The sequence below is a fragment of the Nerophis ophidion genome, linkage group LG03 (genome assembly GCF_033978795.1).
Source record: "Nerophis ophidion isolate RoL-2023_Sa linkage group LG03, RoL_Noph_v1.0, whole genome shotgun sequence".
Classification (NCBI taxonomy): Eukaryota; Metazoa; Chordata; class Actinopteri; order Syngnathiformes; family Syngnathidae; genus Nerophis; species Nerophis ophidion.
Window position 1 is genome coordinate 86,420,341 of NC_084613.1, and position 20,992 is coordinate 86,441,332.

The 20,992-nt window shown below is 36.1% G+C and overlaps 1 protein-coding gene across 1 annotated transcript in view; it reads left to right on the plus strand.

Annotated features, from left to right (window-relative positions):
• The window catches only part of sptb (spectrin, beta, erythrocytic), a 180,141-nt gene that overhangs the window by 57,783 nt on the left and 101,366 nt on the right, over window positions 1-20,992 (plus strand). Inside the window, 6 exon segments of the mRNA XM_061896277.1 lie at window positions 266-439; window positions 6,124-6,221; window positions 19,937-20,017; window positions 20,085-20,200; window positions 20,269-20,381; window positions 20,452-20,639. Of these exon segments, the coding sequence (XP_061752261.1) occupies window positions 266-439; window positions 6,124-6,221; window positions 19,937-20,017; window positions 20,085-20,200; window positions 20,269-20,381; window positions 20,452-20,639 (770 nt within the window).

Sequence of the window (20,992 nt, forward strand, 5' to 3'; positions counted from 1 at the left end):
ATGGCAATTTTCGCCAGTTCTGATGAGTGTGTTAAATTTGGTGAGTTTTGAACCATGGTCAGGGGGTCAAATTACAGTTCAAAGAGGCGGCGGAATAATAATAATAAAGAATAATAATAAAACGGACGAAAAAAAATAGGTCCTTGTCCTTTTGCAATGGGCCATGCGGGCCCTAATAAGTTTTTCTCGACTTTAAAGTTGCAGTTTTGTGGTGTTGACGGTGCATCAGTACAGTTGCAGTACATCTTTATTGTTTTGTGCTCAGCCTAAACCCACCAAAGGGAGAATGAGGATCCACTGCCTGGAGAACGTGGACAAGGCCTTGCAGTTCCTCAAGGAGCAGAGAGTCCACTTGGAGAATATGGGCTCTCACGACATCGTGGACGGGAACCATCGCCTCATCCTGGGTCTCATCTGGACCATCATCCTCCGCTTCCAGGTTGGCTCCTTTTTTGTTTTCCCCCCAGACCTTCCTTGTTGTCTTCGACAGCTACGGGGCTATTTTTGCTTCAAACAAAACGAGCGTCTGCTTTGTTCAGTCGTAACGACTTTTTCTGGCGCTAAATTTAGTCTTCTCAGAGGAGGCGTCACGTGACTGCTCTAATTGTGACAGGTCCGAGTCTTCCTAACTGGTTTTACAAAAGCCAGAAGCAGTGTGGGGAGTGCTCAGAGAGTATGAGGTATCGGACTGTCTTATTGTGGCGGTCCACTTCCTGTACGATCATTGCCAGACCTTGGTCCGCATTGCCGGTGGTAAGTCGAACCAGGGGCGGTTCTAGGCATGCTTATATGAGGGGGCAGTCAGAAATGTGAAGGGGGCATCATGTGTACCCATCATGCTCCAGCATTTTTTTTTCTGTGCTTATAGTATCAATCAATCAATGTTTACTTATATAGCCCTAAATCACTAGTGTCTCAAAGGGCTGCACAAACCACCACGACATCCTCGGTAGGCCCACATAAGGGCAAGGAAATGACAATAATGACTATGAGAACCTTGGAGAGGAGGAAAGCAATGGATGTCGAGCGGGTCTAACATGATATTGTGAAAGTTCGATCCACAATGGATCCAACACAGTCGCGAGAGTCCAGTCCAAAGCGGATCCAACACAGCAGCGAGAGTCCCGTTCACAGCGGAGCCAGCAGGAAACCATCCCAAGCGGAGGCGGATCAGCAGCGCAGAGATGTCCCCAGCCGATACACAGGCGAGCAGTACATGGCCACCGGATCGGACCGGACTCCCTCCACAAAGGAGAGTGGGACATAGAAGAAAAAGAAAAGAAACAGCAGATCAACTGGTCTAAAAAGGGAGTCTATTTAAAGGCTAGAGTATACAAATGAGTTTTAAGGTGAGACTTAAATGCTTCTACTGAGGTGGCATCTCGAACTGTTACCGGGAGGGCATTCCAGAGTACTGGAGCCCGAACGGAAAACGCTCTATAGCCCGCAGACTTTTTTTGGGCTTTGGGAATCACTAACAAGCCGGAGTCCTTTGAAGGCAGATTTCTTGCCGGGACATATGGTACAATACAATCGGCAAGATAGGATGGAGCTAGACCGTGTAGTATTTTATACGTAAGTAGTAAAACCTTAAAGTCACATCTTAAGTGCACAGGAAGCCAGTGCAGGTGAGCCAGTACAGGTATATATGTATGTATATATGTATATAAAGGTATATACAGTATAGGAATATATGTATGTATATATGTATATAAAGGTATATACAGTATAGGTATATATGTATGTATATATGTATATAAAGGTATATACAGTATAGGTATATATGTATGTATATATGTATATAAAGGTATATACAGTATAGGTATATATGTATGTATATATGTATATAAAGGTATATACAGTATAGGTATATATGTATGTATATATGTATATAAAGGTATATACAGTACAGGCGTAATGTGATCAAACTTTCTTGTTCTTGTCAAAAGTCTAGCAGCCGCATTTTGTACCAACTGTAATCTTTTAATGCTAGACATGGGGAGACCCGAAAATAATACGTTACAGTAATCGAGACGAGACGTAACAAACGCATGGATAATGATCTCAGCGTCTTTAGTGGACAGAATGGAGCGAATTTTAGCGATATTACGGAGATGAAAGAAGGCCGTTTTAGTATCAATCAATCAATGTTTATTTATATAGCCCTAAATCAGAGCCCACATACGGGCAAGGAAAAACTCACACCAGTGGGACGTCTGTGACAGTGACTATGAGAAAACTTGGAGAGGACCGCACATATATTGCTGAGGTCACACTGAGGTTGGTTGAGAAGGCCTGGCTCTCAGTCTCCGTTTTAATTCATCCCGAAGGTGTTCTATCGGGTTCAGGTCAGGACTCTGTGCAGGCCAGTCAAGTTTATCCACATTATGGACATTGCTTTGTGCACTGGTGCACAATCGTTTTGGAGGATTAAGCGACCAGGTCCAAACTGTTCCCACAAGGTTGGGAGCATGGAATGTTCCCAAATGTTTGGGTTTTCCTGGAGCATTCGAAGTCAAATTCACTGGAACTAAGGGGCCAGGGCCAACTCCTGAAAAACAACACCATCATCATGTGTACACATCATGCTCCAGCACTTTTTTTTTTCTGTGCTTATAGTATCAATCAATCAATGTTTATTTATATAGCCCTAAATCAGAGCCCACATACGGGCAAGGAAAAACTCACACCAGTGGGACGTCTGTGACAGTGACTATGAGAAAACTTGGAGAGGACCGCACATATATTGCTGAGGTCACACTGAGGTTGGTTGAGAAGGCCTGGCTCTCAGTCTCCGTTTTAATTCATCCCGAAGGTGTTCTATCGGGTTCAGGTCAGGACTCTGTGCAGGCCAGTCAAGTTTATCCACATTATGGACATTGCTTTGTGCACTGGTGCACAATCGTTTTGGTAGGATTAAGCGACCAGCTCCAAACTGTTCCCACAAGATTGGGGGCATGGAATGTTCCCAAATGTTTGGGTTTTCCTGGAGCATTCGAAGTCAAATTCACTGGAACTAAGGGGCCAAGGCCAACTCCTGGAAAAACAACACCATACCATAATACCTCCTCCACCAAATTTCACATTCGGCACAATGCAGTCCGAAATGTAGCATTCTCCTGGCAACCTGCAAACCCAGACTCTTCCATTAGACTGCCAGATGTTAAAGCGTGGTGCATCACTCCAGAGAAGGCGTCTCCACTGCTCTTAGAGTCCAGTGGCAGCGTGCTTTACACCACTGCATCCCACTCTTTGCAGTAACGATGCTTTCTTCATTGAAATGGGTCTTTAGCTATGTGTCCAACCCCAACCTGGAGTAGTGGATTGCACTTTGTCAGGCCTCTACCTGCAGACCTGTCCAACTTGGGTGTTCCACCTGAAGACTTAAGCTCCTGCTGGTATAGCTCTTATGGTCACTGAGGCACGCAAACCCTCTGACCACAATAAGGTGGCAATCCCTCAGGGGGGGAAACTGAAAAATAAAAATAAATGAGTAAAATTAAACATCCTTCATCCACTGAATGATCAGTGCCAGACCTTGGTCCGCATTTCCAGTGAGGGTTGGACTCCGCCAAGGCTGTCCTTTGTCACCCATTCTGTTCATAACTTTTATGGACAGAATTTCTAGGCGCAGTCAAGGCGTTGAGGGGTTCTGGTTTGGTGACCGCAGGATTAGGTCTCTGCTTTTTGCAGATGATGTGGTCCTGATGGCTTCATCTGGCCGGGATCTTCAGCTCTCGCTGGATCGGTTCGTAGCCGAGTGTGAAGCGACCGGAATGAGAATCAGCACCTCCATGTCCGAGTCCATGGTTCTCGCCCGGAAAAGGGTGGAGTGCCATCTCCGGGTTGGGGAGGAGACCCTGCCCCAAGTGGAGGAGTTCAAGTACCTAGGAGTCTTGTTCACGAGTGAGGGAAGACTGGATGGTGAGATCGACAGGCGGATCGGTGCGGCGTCTTCAGTAATGCGGACGTTGTACCGATCCGTTGTGGTGAAGAAGGAGCTGAGCCGGAAGGCAAAGCTCTCAATTTACCGGTCGATCTACGTTCCCATCCTCACCTATGGTCATGAGCTTTGGGTCATGACCGAAAGGATAAGATCACAGGTACAAGCGGCCCAAATGAGTTTGGGTCTCTCCCTTAGAGATAGTGAAGTGAATTATATTTATATAGCGGTTTTCTCTAGTGACTCAAAGCGCTTTACATAGTGAAACCCAATATTTAAGTTACATTTAAAGCAGTGTGGGTGGCACTGGGAGCAGGTGGGTAAAGTGTCTTGCCCAAGGACACAACGGCAGTGACTAGGATGGCGGAAGCGGGAATCGAACCTGCAACCCTCAAGTTGCTGGCACGGCTGCTCTACCAACCGAGCTATACCGAGCTATATATAGGGTGAGAAGCTCTGCCATCCGGGAGGAACTCAAAGTAAAGCCGCTGCTCCTCCACATGGAGAGGAGCCAGATGAGGTGGTTCGGGCATCTGGTCAGGATGCCACCCGAACGCCTCCCTAGGGAGGTGTTTAGGGCACGTCCAACCGGTAGGAGGCCACGGGGAAGACCCAGGACACGTTGGGAAGTGAAGTGAATTATATTTATATAGCGCTTTTTCCTCAAGTGACTCAAAGCGCTTTACATAGTGAAACCCAATATCTAAGTTACATTTAAAGCAGTGTGGGTGGCACTGGGAGCAGGTGGGTAAAGTGTCTTGCCCAAGGACACAACGGCAGTGACTAGGATGGCGGAAGCGGGAATCGAACCTGCAACCTTCAAGTTGCTGGCAAGGCCACTCTACCAACCGAGCTATGCTATGTGGATCGGTTCGCAGCCGAGTGTGAAGCGACCGGAATGAGAATCGGCACCTCCAAGTCCGAGTGCGTGGTTCTCGCCCGGAAAAGGGTGGAGCGCCATCTACGGGTTGGGGAGGAGTTCAAGCACCTCGGAGTCTTGTTCACGAGTGAAGAAAGACTGGATCGTGAGATCGACAGGCGGGTCTTCAATAATGTGGACGTTGTATCGATCCGTTGTGGTGAAGAAGGAGCTGAGCCGGAAGGCAAAGCTCTCAATTTACCGGTCGATCTACGTTCCCATCCTCACCTATGGTCATGAGCTTTGGGTCATGACCGAAAGGATAAGATCACGGGTACAAGCGGCCCAAATGAGTTTCCTCCGCCGGGTGGCTCTCCCTTAGAGATAGTGAAGTGAAGTGAATTATATTTATATAGCGCTTTTCTCTAGTGACTCAAAGCGCTTTACATAGTGAAACCCAATATCTAAGTTACATTTAAACCAGTGTGGGTGGCACTGGGAGCACGTGGGTAAAGTGTCTTGCCCAAGGACACAACGGCATTGACTAGGATGGCGGAAGCGGGAATCGAACCTGCAACCCTCAAGTTGCTGGCACGGCCGCTCTACCAACCGAGCTATACCGCTAACGTTGGGAAGACTATGTCTCCCGGCTGGCCTGGGAACGCCTCGGGATCCCCCGGGAAGAGCTAGACGAAGTGGCTGGGGAGAGGGAAGTCTGGGCTTCCCTGCTTAGGCTGTTGCCCCCGCGACCCGACCTCGGATAAGCGGAAGAAGATGGATGGAGAAACAGTGAAGTTGTCAGGTTGTGTAAATGCTAAATAAATAGAGAATACAATGATTTGCAAATCCTTTTCAACTTATATTCTATTGAATAGACTGCAAAGATAAGATATTTCAAGTTCACAAAGAGAAACGTTATTTTTTGGCCAATAATCATTATTTCCTTGTTGGATAATGACTGAGAATATAATCAAAGTTGTTTTTATTGCCAATCATGGCACCCACCTGTTCCCCAACGAGCCTGTTCCAGATAAGTCTCCTCAACTTGCTCAGTCTTTTTTGCCACTTGTGCCAGCTTTTTTGAAACTCATTCCAAATGAGCTAAAATTTGCAAAAAAAAAAAAACAAAGTTAAATATCTTGTCTTTGCAGTCTATTCCATTGAATGTAAGTTGAAAAGGATTTGTAAATCATTGTATTCGGCTTTTATTTAGCATTTACACAATGTGACTAATTGACTGGGTTTGTGTTTTGTATAATTGAATACAAACATCTGCAGTTGTTTTATTTACCACCCGGCTGCCGCTTGTCCTCGTCCTCAGATCCAGGACATCGTCGTGGAGACGGGCCAGGAAGACCAGAAGGAAACCCGCTCGGCCAAAGATGCTCTTCTTCTGTGGTGTCAGATGAAAACCGCAGGGTCAGTTTTTAATGGTTTTGTTTTACAGTTAATAACTTGTGTGATGTCGTCAGTGTCCAATCTAATCAGTTTGGGAGGTTTTTCTGTATTCAAAATAGGATTTGTTTATTTTGGATGAACATATAAAGAAATATGAGTTAGAAAAATAGCAAACATTGACAATTTGGTTAGATGAAATATGCTTATTTCATCCAATAGTTTAGCTCTGGTTAGTTAAAATAGTTTACGATGTTTCGAGCCTTAGTCGAGCAAGTCGAATATCGAAATATTCTTTTTGGAATTAGTCTTCCGGGTTTCTTTGGTGTACATTTTGTGTTTCATTTTAGTACATATCATTTCAGATTTGCTAATTTCACTGGAAACAAGAACGATCAGCTTTTTTTTGCTATGTTAGGCTAGGCTAGGCTAACTGGCTAATGTTCCACATTTACAATAAAGCAAATAGTTGTTTTTTATCTTGGTTCTGTAACCGCTGTTAACCTTTAAGAACTTTTACCTAGCTTTTTTATTCTGTATTTAGCTAACTGAACTAGCTAATGCTAAGCTGACAAATCATATATCCTCTATCTCGGAAATAGTATGCTGCAATCTGCACAAAAGAAACAGCGTGGAGAGAAAGTTAAGCTTATTTTAAGTCTCTAAAAAAATGTATTTAGAGAGAAAAGCTAGCTTTAATTTGTTTGTTTAGCTCTGCTTTGTTAAGATAGGTAAATTCAGTAAAAATATAAAAGAATAAATATGTTTCAAGCATTAATTTTGCGAGCTAAACATGTAATTTCTTCTTTTTTGTATTTATTTGGTGTAGCGGGACATTTTTGTGTTTCATTTTAGTACGTATCATTTCAGATTTGCTAATTTCACTGGAAACAATGAACGAGCAGCTCTTTGTTGCTATGTTAGGCTAGGCTAGGCTAGGCTTTGCTAACTGGCTAATGTTTCACATTTACAATAAAGCAAATATTTTTTTTTTAATCTTGGTTCTGTAACCACTGTTAACCTTTAAGAACTTTTATCTAGCTTTTTTATTCCGTATTTAGCTAACTTAACTAGCTAATGCTAAGCTGACAAATCATCTATCCTCTATCTCTGAAATAGTATGCTGCAATCTGCACAAAAGAAACAGTGTGGAGAGAAAGTTGAGCTAGAAGGCTATCGTTTTATTTTATTTTAAGTCTCTAAAAAAATGTATTTAGAGAGAAAAGCTAGCTTTAATTTGTTTGTTTAGCTCTGCTTTGTTAAGATAGGTAAATTCAGTAAAAATTAAAAAGATTAAATATGTTTCAAGCATTAATTTTGCGAGCTAAACATGTAATTTCTTCTTTTTTGTATTTTTTTGGTGTAGCGGGACATTTTTGTGTTTCATTTTAGTACGTATAATTTCAGATTTGCTAATTTCACTGGAAATAATGAACGAGCAGCTCTCTGTTGCTATGTTAGGCTAGGCTAGGCTAGGCTTTGCTAACTGGCTAATGTTTCACATTTACAAAAAAGCAAATAGTTGTTTTTTATCTTGGTTCTCTAACCGCTGTTAACCTTTAAGAACTTTTATCTAGCTTTTTTATTCTGTATTTAGCTAACTTAACTAGCTAATGCTAAGCTGACATATCATCTATCCTCTATCTCGGAAATAGTATGCTGCAATCTGCACAAAAGAAACAGCGTGGAGAGAAAGTTAAGCTTATTTTAAGTCTCTAAAAAAATGTATTTAGAGAGAAAAGCTAGCTTTAATTTGTTTGTTTAGCTCTGCTTTGTTAAGATAGGTAAATTCAGTAAAAATATAAAAGAATAAATATGTTTCAAGCATTAATTTTGCGAGCTAAACATGTAATTTCTTCTTTTTTGTATTTTTTTGGTGTAGCGGGACATTTTTGTGTTTCATTTTAGTACGTATCATTTCAGATTTGCTAATTTAACTGGAAACAATGAACGAGCAGCTCTTTGTTGCTATGTTAGGCTAGGCTAGGCTAGGCTTTGCTAACTGGCTAATGTTTCACATTTACAATAAAGCAAATATATTTTTTTTAATCTTGGTTCTGTAACCGCTGTTAACCTTTAAGAACTTTTATCTAGCTTTTTTATTCCGTATTTAGCTAACTTAACTAGCTAATGCTAAGCTGACAAATCATCTATCCTCTATCTCGGAAATAGTATGCTGCAATCTGCACAAAAGAAACAGTGTGGAGAGAAAGTTGAGCTAGAAGGCTATCGTTTTATTTTATTTTAAGTCTCTAAAAAAATGTATTTAGAGAGAAAAGCTAGCTTTAATTTGTTTGTTTAGCTCTGCTTTGTTAAGATAGGTAAATTCAGTAAAAAATATAAAAGAATAAATATGTTTCAAGCATTAATTTTGCCAGCTAAACATGTAATTTCTTCTTTTTTGTATTTTTTTGGTGTAGCGGGACATTTTTGTGTTTCATTTTAGTACGTATCATTTCAGATTTGCTAATTTCACTGGAAACAATGAACGAGCAGCTCTTTGTTGCTATGTTAGGCTAGGCTAGGCTTTGCTAACTGGCTAATGTTTCACATTTACAATAAAGCAAATATTTTTTTTTTAATCTTGGTTCTGTAACCGCTGTTAACCTTTAAGAACTTGTATCTAGCTTTTTTATTCTGTATTTAGCTAACTTAACTAGCTAATGCTAAGCTGACAAATCATATATCCTCTATCTCGGAAATAGTATGCTGCAATCTGCACAAAAGAAACAGCGTGGAGAGAAAGTTAAGCTTATTTTAAGTCTCTAAAAAAATTTATTTAGAGAGAAAAGATAGCTTTAATTTGTTTGTTTAGCTCTGCTTTGTTAAGATAGGTAAATTCAGTAAAAAATATAAAAGAATAAATATGTTTCAAGCATTAATTTTGCGAGCTAAACATGTAATTTCTTCTTTTTTGTATTTATTTGGTGTAGCGGGAGATTTTTGTGTTTCATTTTAGTACGTATCATTTCAGATTTGCTAATTTCACTGGAAACAATGAACGAGCAACTCTTTGTTGCTATGTTAGGCTAGGCTAGGCTAGGCTTTGCTAACCGGCTAATGTTTCACATTTACAATAAAGCAAATAGTTGTTTTTTTTAATCTTGGTTCTATAACCGCTGTTAACCTTTAAGAATTTTTATCTAGCTTTTTATTCTGTATGTAGCTAATTTAACTAGCTAATGTTAAGCTGACAAATCATCTACCCTCTATCTCGGAAATAGTATGCTGCTATCTGCACAAAAGAAACAGCGTGGAGAGAAAGTTAAGCTTATTTTAAGTCTCTAAAAAAATGTATTTAGAGAGAAAAGCTAGCTTTAATTTGTTTGTTTAGCTATGCTTTGTTAAGATAGGTAAATTCAGTAAAAAATATAAAAGAATAAATATGTTTCAAGCATTAATTTTGCGAGCTAAACATGTAATTTCTTCTTTTTTGTATTTCTTTGGTGTAGCGGGACATTTTTGTGTTTCATTTTAGTATGTATCATTTCCGATTTGCTAATTTCACTGGAAACAATGAACGAGCAGCTCTCTGTTGCTATGTTAGGCTAGGGTAGGCTAGGCTTTGCTAACTGGCTAATGTTCCACATTTACAATAAAGCAAATAGTTTTTTTTTTTATCTTGGTTCTGTAACCTCTGTTAACCTTTAAGAACTTTTATCTAGGTTTTTTATTCTGTATTTAGCTAATTTAACTAGCTAATGCTAAGCTGACAAATCATCTATCCTCTATCTCGGAAATAGTATGCTGCAATCTGCACAAAAGAAACAGCGTGGAGAGAAAGTTAAGCTAGAAGGCTATGGTTTTATTTTATTTTAAGTCTCTAAAAAGATGTATTTAGAGAGAAAAGCTAGCTTTAATTTGTTTGTTTAGCGCTGCTTAGTTAAGATAGGTAAATTCAGTAAAAAATATAAAAGAATAAATATGTTTCAAGCATTAATTTTGCGAGCTAAACATGTAATTTCTTCTTTTTTGTATTTTTTTGGTGTAGCGGGACATTTTTGTGTTTCATTTTAGTACGTATAATTTCAGATTTGCTAATTTCACTGGAAATAATGAAGGAGCAGCTCTCTGTTGCTATGTTAGGCTAGGTTAGGCTAGGCTTTGCTAACTGGCTAATGTTTCACATTTACAATAAAGCAAATAGTTTTTTTTTATCTGGGTTCTGTAACCGCTGTTAACCTTTAAGAACTTTTATCTAGCTTTTTTATTCCGTATTTAGCTAACTTAACTAGCTAATGCTAAGCTGACAAATCATATATCCTCTATCTCGGAAATAATATGCTGCAATCTGCACAAAAGAAACAGCATGGAGAGAAAGTTAAGCTACAAGGCTATCATTTTATTTTATTTTAAGTCTCTAAAAAATGTATTTAGAGATAAAAGCTAGCTTTAATTTGTTTGTTTAGTTCTGCTTAGTTAAGATAGGTAAATTCAGTAAAAAATATAAAAGAATAAATATGTTTCAAGCATTAAATTTGCGAGCTAAACATGTAATTTCTTCTATTTTGTATTTCTTTGGTGTAGCGGGACATATTTGTGTTTCATTTTAGTACGTATCATTTCAGATTAGCTAATTTTTTAGACTGAAAACGAGGAACTATCAGCTTATTCACTTTGTTTCCAGTCGTTGCTATGCTAGCTGGTAAGAGATTCACATTTGCAATAAAGCTAATAGCTATTAGGTGGTACAAGAAAAAAAAACTATCTTGGTTTCCGTAACCCCTGTTGACTTTCAGAACTTTTATCGAGCTTTTTATTCCGAAAATAGCTATCTTAACAAGCTAAAGCTAATCTAGCAAATTATGCAACATCTATCTCTGAAATGCTACGCTAAAAAAATGCTCAAAACAAATAGCTGGGAGACAGAGTTTATTTAGAAAGCTATTAATTTATTTTAACAGGTTCTCTTGTTAAGAAATGTTTATTTAGAGAGGAAATATAGCATTGATGCTCTGTTAGATTAGCTTTCATTAGTTAGGATAGATACGTTTAAAAAAAAATGTATGTTTCAAGCAATAGTCAAGCTAGCTAATTGCTAGTTCTTATTTTTTATATTTCTGTCCCAAGTTTCTTTGGCGTACATTTTTGTGTAAAATTTTAAGATACATAATTTATAATTAGTTAGACTTAAAACAAGGAACTTGATGCTATTTCACTTCCAGTTTAAGGCTATGCTAGCTGGTTATAGATTCACATTTACAATAACGCTACTAGTTAATTGGTAGTATGACAACAAAACCTAGCTCGGCTTCTCTATAACCATGTTAACTTTAACAACTTTTATCAAGTTTTTTATTCCACATTTAGCTAGGTTAACTAGCTAAACAGGCTAACTAATTCACTGAAATAAGCTGGGAGAGAAAGTTTACTGAAAAAGCTTTTCTATCATGTCATTTTAGCAGGTTTCCTTGTTTAAAACGTGTTATTTAGAGAGAAAAGATAGCGTTGATGCTCTTAGATTAGCTTTCATTAGTTAGGATAGCTAAATTCTAAAAGAAAATGTATGTTTCAAGCAATTGTCAAGCTAGCTAATTGCTAGTTCTTATTTTTTATATTTCTGTTCTGAGTTTCTTTAGTGTACATTTTTGTGTAAAATTTTAGTATACAGTACATAATTTATAATTAGTTAGACTGAAAACAAGGAACTTGAAGCTATTTCACTTTGTTTCCAGTTCAAGGCTAGGCTAGCTGGTTATAGATTCACATTTACAATAATGCTACTAGTTAATTGGTAGTATGACAACAAAACCTAGCTCGGCTTCTCTATAACCATGTTAACTTTAACAACTTTTATCAAGTTTTTTATTCCACATTTAGCTAGGTTAACTAGCTAAACAAGCTAACTAATTCACTGAAATAAGCTGGGAGAGAAAGTTTATTCAGAAAGCTTTTCTATCATGTCATTTTAGCAGGTTTGCTTGTTCAAAAAGAGTTATTTAGAGAGAAAAGATAGCGTTGATGCTCTTAGATTAGCTTTCATTAGTTAGGATAGCTAAATTCTTGAAAAAAATGTATGTTTCAAGCAATAATCAAGCTAGCTAATTGCTAGTTCTTATTTTTTGTATTTCTCTCCCGAGTTTCTTTGGCGTCCATTTTTGTGTAAAATTTTAGTATACAGTACATAATTTATAATTAGTTAGACTGAAAACAAGGAAATTGAAGCTATTTCACTTCCAGTTTAAGGCTAGGCTAGCTGGTTATAAATTCACATTTACAATAACGCTATTAGTTAATTGGTAGTATGACAACAAAACCTAGCTTGGCTTCTGTATAACCATGTTAACTTTAACAACTTTTATTTACTTTTTATTCCGCATTTAGCGAGGTTAACTAGCTACACCTAAGCTAACTAATTCACTGAAATAAGCTGGGAGAGAAAGTTTACTCGGAAAGCTTTTCTATCATGTCATTTTAGCAGGTTTGCTTGTTTAAAAATTGTTATTTAGAGAGAAAGGATAGCGTTGATGCTCTTAGATTAGCTTTCATTAGTTAGGATAGCTAAATTCTAAAAAGAAATGTATGTTTCAAGCAATTGTCAAGCTAGCTAATTGCTAGTTCTTATTTTTTATATTTCTGTTCTGAGTTTCTTTAGTGTACATTTTTGTGTAAAATTTTTGTATACATAATTTACAATTAGTTAGACTGAAAACAAGGAACTTGAAGCTATTTCACTTCCAATTTAGGGCTATGCTAGCTGGTTATAGATTCACATTTACAATAACGCTACTAGTTAATTGGTAGTATGACAACAAAACCTAGCTTGGCTTCTGTATAACCATGTTAACTTTAACAACTTTTATTAAGTTTTTTATTCCGCTATAAGCGAGGTTAACTAGCTAAACAAGCTAACTAATTCACTGAAATAAGCTAGGAGAGAAAGTTTACTCAGAAAGCTTTTCTATCATGTCATTTTAGCAGGTTTGCTTGTTTAAAAAGTGTTATTTAGAGAGAAAAGATAGCGTTGATGCTCTTAGATTAGCTTTCATTAGTTAGGATAGCTAAATTCTAAAAGAAAATGTATGTTTCAAGCAATTGTCAAGCTAGCTAATTGCTAGTTCTTATTTTTTATATTTCTTTCCCAAGTTTCTTTGGCGTACATTTTTGTGTAAAATTTTAGTATACAGTACATAATTTATAATTAGTTAGACTGAAAACAAGGAACTTGAAGCTATTTCACTTTGTTTCCAGTTTAGGGCTATGCTAGCTGGTTATAGATTCATATTTACAATAACGCTACTAGTTAATTGGTAGTATGACAACAAAAGCTAGTTTGGCTTCTGTATAACCATGTTAACTTTAACAACTTTTATCAAGTTTTTTATTCCGCATTTAGCTAGGTTAACTAGCTAAACAAGCTAACTAATTCACTGAAATAAGCTGGGAGAGAAAGTTGACTCAGAAAGCTTTTCTATCATGTCATTTTAGCAGGTTTCCTTGTTTAAAACGTGTTATTTAGAGAGAAAAGATAGCGTTGATGCTCTTAGATTAGCTTTCATTAGTTAGGATAGCTCAATTCTAAAAAAATATATATGTTTCAAGCAATAGTCAAGCTAGCTAATTACTAGTTCATATTTTTTATATTTCTGTCCCGAGTTTCTTTGGTGTACATTTTTGTGTAAAATTTTAGTATACAGTGCATAATTTATAATTAGTTAGACTGAAAACAAGGAAATTGAAGCTATTTCAGTTCCAGTTTAGGGCTATGCTAGCTGGTTATAGATTCACATTTACAATAACGCTACTAGTTAATTGGTAGTATGACAACAAAACCTAGCTTGGTTTCTGTATAACCATGTTAACTTTAACAACTTTTATCAAGTTTTTTATTCCGCATTTAGCGAGGTTAACTAGCTAAACAAGCTAACTAATTCACTGAAATAAGCTGGGAGAGAAAGTTTACTCAGAAAGCTTTTCTATCATGTCATTTTAGCAGGTTTGCTTGTTTAAAAAGTTTTATTTAGAGAGAAAAGATAGCGTTGATGCTCTTAGATTAGCTTTCATTAGTTAGGATAGCTAAATTCTAAAAGAAAATGTATGTTTCAAGCAATTGTCAAGCTAGCTAATTGCTAGTTCTTATTTTTTATATTTCTTTCCCAAGTTTCTTTGGCGTACATTTTTGTGTAAAATTTTAGTATACAGTACATCATTTATAATTAGTTAGACTGAAAACAAGGAACTTGAAACTATTTCACTTCCAGTTTAAGGCTAGGCTAGCTGGTTATAAATTCACATTTACAATAACGCTACTAGTTAATTGGTGGTATGACAACAAAACCTAGCTTGGCTTCTGTATAACCATGTTAACTTTAACAACTTTTATTTACTTTTTATTCCGCAATTAGCGAGGTTAACTAGCTAAACAAGCTAACTAATTCACTGAAATAAGCTGGGAGAGAAAGTTTACTCGGAAAGCTTTTCTATCATGTCATTTTAGCAGGTTTCCTTGTTAAAAAATTGTTATTTAGAGAGAAAAGATAGCGTTGAATGTCTTAGATTAGCTTTCATTAGTTAGGATAGCTAAATTCTAAAAAAAATGTATGTTTCAAGCAATAGTCAAGCTAGCTAATTGCTAGTTCTTATTTTTTATATTTCTGTTCCGAGTTTCTTTGGCGTACATTTTTGTGTAAAATTTTAGTATACAGTACATCATTTATAATTAGTTAGACTGAAGACAAGGAAATTTAAGCTATTTCACTTCCAGTTTAAGGCTAGGCTAGCTGGTTATAAATTCACATTTACAATAACGCTACTAGTTAATTGGTGGTATGACAACAAAACCTAGCTTGGCTTCTGTATAACCATGTTAACTTTAACAACTTTTATTTACTTTTTATTCCGCATTTAGCGAGGTTAACTAGCTACACCTAAGCTAACTAATTCACTGAAATAAGCTGGGAGAGAAAGTTTACTTGGAAAGCTTTTCTATCATGTCATTTTAGCAGGTTTGCTTGTTTAAAAATTGTTATTTAGAGAGAAAAGATAGCGTTGATGCTCTTAGATTAGCTTTCATTAGTTAGGATAGCTCAATTCTAAAAAAAAATATATGTTTCAAGCAATAGTCAAGCTAGCTAATTACTAGTTCATATTTTTTATATTTCTGTCCCGAGTTTCTTTGGTGTACATTTTTGTGTAAAATTTTAGTATACAGTGCATAATTTATAATTAGTTAGACTGAAAACAAGGAAATTGAAGCTATTTCAGTTCCAGTTTAGGGCTATGCTAGCTGGTTATAGATTCACATTTACAATAATGCAATTAGTTAATTGGTAGTATGACAACAAAACCTAGCTTGGCTTCTGTATAACCATGTTAACTTTAACAACTTTTATCAAGTTTTTTTATTCCACGTTTAGCTAGGTTAACTAGCTAAACAAGCTAACTAATTCACTGAAATAAGCTGGGAGAGAAAGTTTACTCAGAAAGCTTTTCTATCATGTCATTTTAGCAGGTTTCCTTGTTTAAAAAGTTTTATTTAGAGAGAAAAGATAACTTTGATGCTCTTAGATTAGCTTTCATTAGTTAGGATAGCTAAATTCTAAAAGAAAATGTATGTTTTAAGCAATAGTCAAGCTAGCTAATTGCTAGTTCCTATTTTTTATATTTTTGTTCTGAGTTTCTTTAGTGTACATTTTTGTGTAAAATTTTAGTATCCATAACTTATAATTGGACTGAAAACAAGGAACTTGAAGCTATTTCACTTTGTTTCCAGTTTAAGGCTATGCTAGCTGGTTATAGATTCACATTTACAATAATGCTACTAGTTAATTGGTAGTATGACAACAAAACCTAGCTTGGCTTCTGTATAACCATGTTAACTTTAACAACTTTTATCAAGTTTTTTATTCTGCATTTAGCTAGGTTAACACGCTAAACAAGCTAACTAATTCACTGAAATAAGCTAGGAGAGAAAGTTTACTCAGAAAACTTTTCTATCATGTCATTTTAGCAGGTTTCCTTGTTTAAAACGTGTTATTTAGAGAGAAAAGATAGCGTTGATGCTCTTAGATTAGCTTTCATTAGTTAGGATAGCTCAATTCTAAAAAAAAATGTATGTTTCAAGCAATAGTCAAGCTAGCTAATTGCTAGTTCTTATTTTTTATATTTCTGTTCTGAGTTTCTTTAGTGTACATTTTTGTGTAAAATTTTAGTATACAGTACATAATTTAAAATTAGTTAGACTGAAAACAAGGAAATTGAAGCTATTTCAGTTCCAGTTTAGGGCTATGCTAGCTGGTTATAGATTCACATTAACAATAACGCTACTAGTTAACTGGTAGTATGACAACAAAACCTAGCTTGGCTTCTGTATAACCATGTTAACTTTAACAACTTTTATCAAGTTTTTTTATTCCACATTTAGCTAGGTTAACTAGCTAAACAAGCTAACTAATTCACTGAAATAAGCTGGGAGAGAAAGTTTACTCAGAAAGCTTTCATATCATGTCATTTTAGCAGGTTTGCTTGTTAAAAAAGTGTTATTTAGAGAGAAAAGATAGCCTTGATGCTCTTAGATTAGCTTTCATTAGTTAGGATAGCTAAATTCTTGAAAAAAATGTATGTTTCAAGCAATTGTCAAGCTAACTAATTGCTAGTTCTTATTTTTTATATTTCTGTTCTGAGTTTCTTTAGTGTACATTTTTGTGTAAAATTTTAGTATACAGTACATAATTTAAAATTAGTTAGACTGAAAACAAGGAAATTGGTTTGCTTGTTAAAAAAGTGTTATTTAGAGAGAAAAGATAGCTTTGATGCTCTTAGATTAGCTTTCCTTAGTTAGGATAGCTAATTTCTAAAAGAAAATGTATGTTTCAAGCAATAGTCAAGCGAGCTAATTGCTAGTTCTTATTTCTTGTATTTCTCTCCCGATTTTCTTTGGTATACATTTTTTTGTAAAATTTTAGTATGCATAACTTATAATTAGAATGAAAACAAGGAACTTGAAGCTATTTCACTTTGTTTCCAGTTTAAGGCTATGCTAGCTGGTTTTAGATTCACATTTACAATAACGCTACTAGTTAATTGGTAGTATGACAACAAAACCTAACCATGTTAACTTTAACAACTTTCATTTACGTTTTATTCCACATTTAACTAGCTTAACTAACTAACTAAGCTAACTAATTCACTGAAATAAGCTAGGAGAGAAAGTTTACTCAGAAAGCTTTTCTATCATGTCATTTTAGCAGGTTTGCTTGTTTAAAAAGTGTTATTTAGAGAGAAAAGATAACCTTGATGCTCTTAGATTAGCTTTCCGTAGTTAGGATAGCACAATTCTAAAATAAATAATGTTTCAAGCAATAGTCAAGCTAGCAAATAGCTAATTCTTCTTTTATGTATTTCTCTGCTGAGTTTCTTTGGTATACAATTTTTTGTAAAATTTTAGTATGCATAACTTATTAGTTAGACTGAAAACAAGGAACTTGAAGCTATTCCACTTTGTTTCAGTTCAAGGCTATGCTAGCTGGTTATAGATTCACATTTACAATAACGCTACTAGTTAATTGGTGGTATGACAACAAAAGCTAGTTTGGCTTCTGAATAACCATGTTAACTTTAACAACTTTTATCAAGTTTTTTATTCTGCATTTAGCTAGGTTAACCAGCTAAACCTAAGCTAACTAATTCACTGAAATAAGCTGGGAGAGAAAGTTTACTCAAAAAGCTTTTCTATCATGTCATTTTAGCAGGTTTCCTTGTTTAAAAAGTGTTATTTAGAGAGAAAAGATAGCGTTGATGCTCTTAGATTAGCTTTCATTAGTTAGGATAGCTAAATTCTAAAAAAAAATGTATGTTTCAAGCAATAGTCAAGCTAGTAATTGCTAGTTCTTATTTTTTATATTTCTGTCCCAAGTTTCTTTGGCGTACATTTTTGTGTAAAATTTTAGTATACAGTACATCATTTATAATGAGTTAGACTGAAAACAAGGAACTTGATGCTATTTCACTTCCAGTTTAGGGCTATGCTAGCTGGTTATAGATTCACATTTACAATAATGCAATTAGTTAATTGGTAGTATGACAACAAAACCTAGCTTGGCTTCTGTATAACCATGTTAACTTTAACAACTTTTATCAAGTTTTTTATTCCACATTTAGCAAGGTTAACTAGCTAAACAAGCTAACTAATTCACTGAAATAAGCTGGGAGAGAAAGTTTACTCCGAAACCTTTCTATCATGTCATTTTAGCAGGTTTCCTTGTTAAAAAATTGTTATTTAGAGAGAAAAGATAGCGTTGAATGTCTTAGATTAGCTTTCATTAGTTAGGATAGCTAAATTCTTAAAAAAATGTATGTTTCAAGCAATAGTCAAGCTAGCTAATTGTTAGTTCTTATTTTTTATATTTCTGTTCTGATTTTCTTTAGTGTACATTTTTGTGTAAAATTTTAGTACGCATAACTTATAATTGGACTGAAAATAAGGAAATTGAAGCTATTTCACTTTGTTTCCAGTTCAAGGCTATGCTAGCTGGTTATAGATTCACATTTACAATAACGCTACTAGTTAATTGGTAGTATGACAACAAAACCTGGCTTGGTTTCTGTATAACCATGTTAACTTTAACAACTTTTATTTACTTTTTATTCCGCATTTAGCGAGGTTAACTAGCTAAACCTAAGCTAACTAATTCACTGAAATAAGCTGGGAGAGAAAGTTTACTCGGAAAGCTTTTCTATCATGTCATTTTAGCAGGTTTGCTTGTTTAAAAAGAGATATTTAGAGAGAAAAGTTTACTTTGATGCTCTTAGATTAGCTTTCCTTAGTTAGGATAGCTCAATTCTAAAAAAAATGTTTCAAGCAATAGTCAAGCTAGCAAATAGCTAATTCTTCTTTTATGTATTTCTCTGCTGAGTTTCTTTGGTATACAATTTTTTGTAAAAATGTTAGTATGCATAACTTATTAGTTAGACTGAAAACAAGGAACTTGAAGCTATTTCACTTTGTTTCCAGTTCAAGGCTATGCTAGCTGGTTATAGATTCACATTTACAATAACGCTACTAGTTAATTGGTAGTATGACAACAAAAGCTAGTTTGGCTTCTGTATAACCATGTTAACTTTAACAACTTTTATCAAGTATTTTATTCCACATTTAGCTAGGTTAACTAGCTAAACAAGCTAACTAATTCACTGAAATAAGATGGGAGAGAAAGTTGACTCATTTTAGCAGGTTTGCTTGTTTAAAAAGTGTTATTTAGAGAGAAAAGATAACCTTGATGCTCTTAGATTAGCTTTCCGTTTGTAGGATAGCTCAATTCTAATATAAATAATGTTTCAAGCAATAGTCAAGCTAGCAAATAGCTAATTCTTCTTTTATGTATTTCTCTGCTGAGTTTCTTTGGTATACAATTTTTTGTAAAAATTTTAGTATGCATAACTTATTAGTTAGACTGAAAACAAGGAACTTGAAGCTATTTCACTTTGTTTCCAGTTCAAGGCTATGCTAGCTGGTTATAAATTCACATTTACAATAACGCTACTAGTTAATTGGTAGTATGACGACAAAACCTAGCTTGGCTTCTGTATAACCATGTTAACTTTAACAACTTTTATCAAGTTTTTTATTCCGCTATTAGTTAGGTTAACTAGCTAAACCTAAGCTAACTAATTCTAATTCACTGAAATACTATGCTAAAAATTACACAAAAGAGAGAAAGTAATGTTTTTTTTAATTAAGATTCTCTGTTAAAGAGAAAAGCTAGCTTTGACGCTAAGAGTTTTTCTTGTCTTTTGTGCAGCTATCCCAACGTCAACATCACAAACTTCACCACCAGCTGGAAAGACGGCATGGCCTTCAACGCTCTGATCCACAAACACCAGTAAGACGTGCAGGACTTTGCTCGCAACCGAGCTAAGTTTGTGCTAAGGATTGTCTTGCGCTCCCAGACCAGATCTGGTGGACTTCAACAGTCTGAAGAGGTCCAATCCGACGCACAACCTCCAGAATGCCTTCAACGTGGCAGAGAAACAACTCGGCGTGACCAAACTGTTAGACCCAGAAGGTAAGCTGGACAAAAGTCCAAAAGTAAAGGTTCCAAGGATTCTTTGTCCGGACTGACGGGTTTCGTAGATGTGTTCACCGAGAACCCGGACGAGAAGTCCATCATCACGTACGTGGTGGCCTTCTACCATTACTTCTCCAAGATGAAGCAGCTGGCCGTGGAGGGCAAGAGGGTTGGAAAGGTGAGCCGGAAAGACCGTCTTCGGTCTCCTGAGGTCCCTTCCTAAATTTCCTGAATCCTCCGTACGTCAGGCTCTGGACCACGCCATCGAGACGGAGAAGATGATCGAGAAGTACGAGACGTTAGCCTCGGACTTGCTGGCGTGGATCGAGCAGACCATCGGCGTTCTCAACAACCGCAAACTGGCTAACTCGCTGTCGGGGGTTCAGCATCAGCTTCAGGCCTTCAACACCTACAGAACCGTCGAGAAGCCGCCCAAGTAAGTCCTGCGTCAGCGCCTTGTTGGGACTGGAGGGAGAATACCAGGGTATTTGTCACAGGATGGAACGCTTGGAGTTTCTACATTTTTACAAGTCATTAGGCGATTGGGCAAAGTCAAACTGACACATTTTGTTCTTCGATAGCGTTGGAATTAGCAAAAAATGCTACCGCTGCATGCTACAGTTAGCAGTTGCTAACTTTTTTAGCAAATTTTTGCAATTATTTGTTGGCTAATTTTGTAGCCAACATTTTGTATATATATATATATATATGTATATATATAATATGTATATATGTATATATATATAAAATATACATGTATATTATATATATATATATATATAAAATATA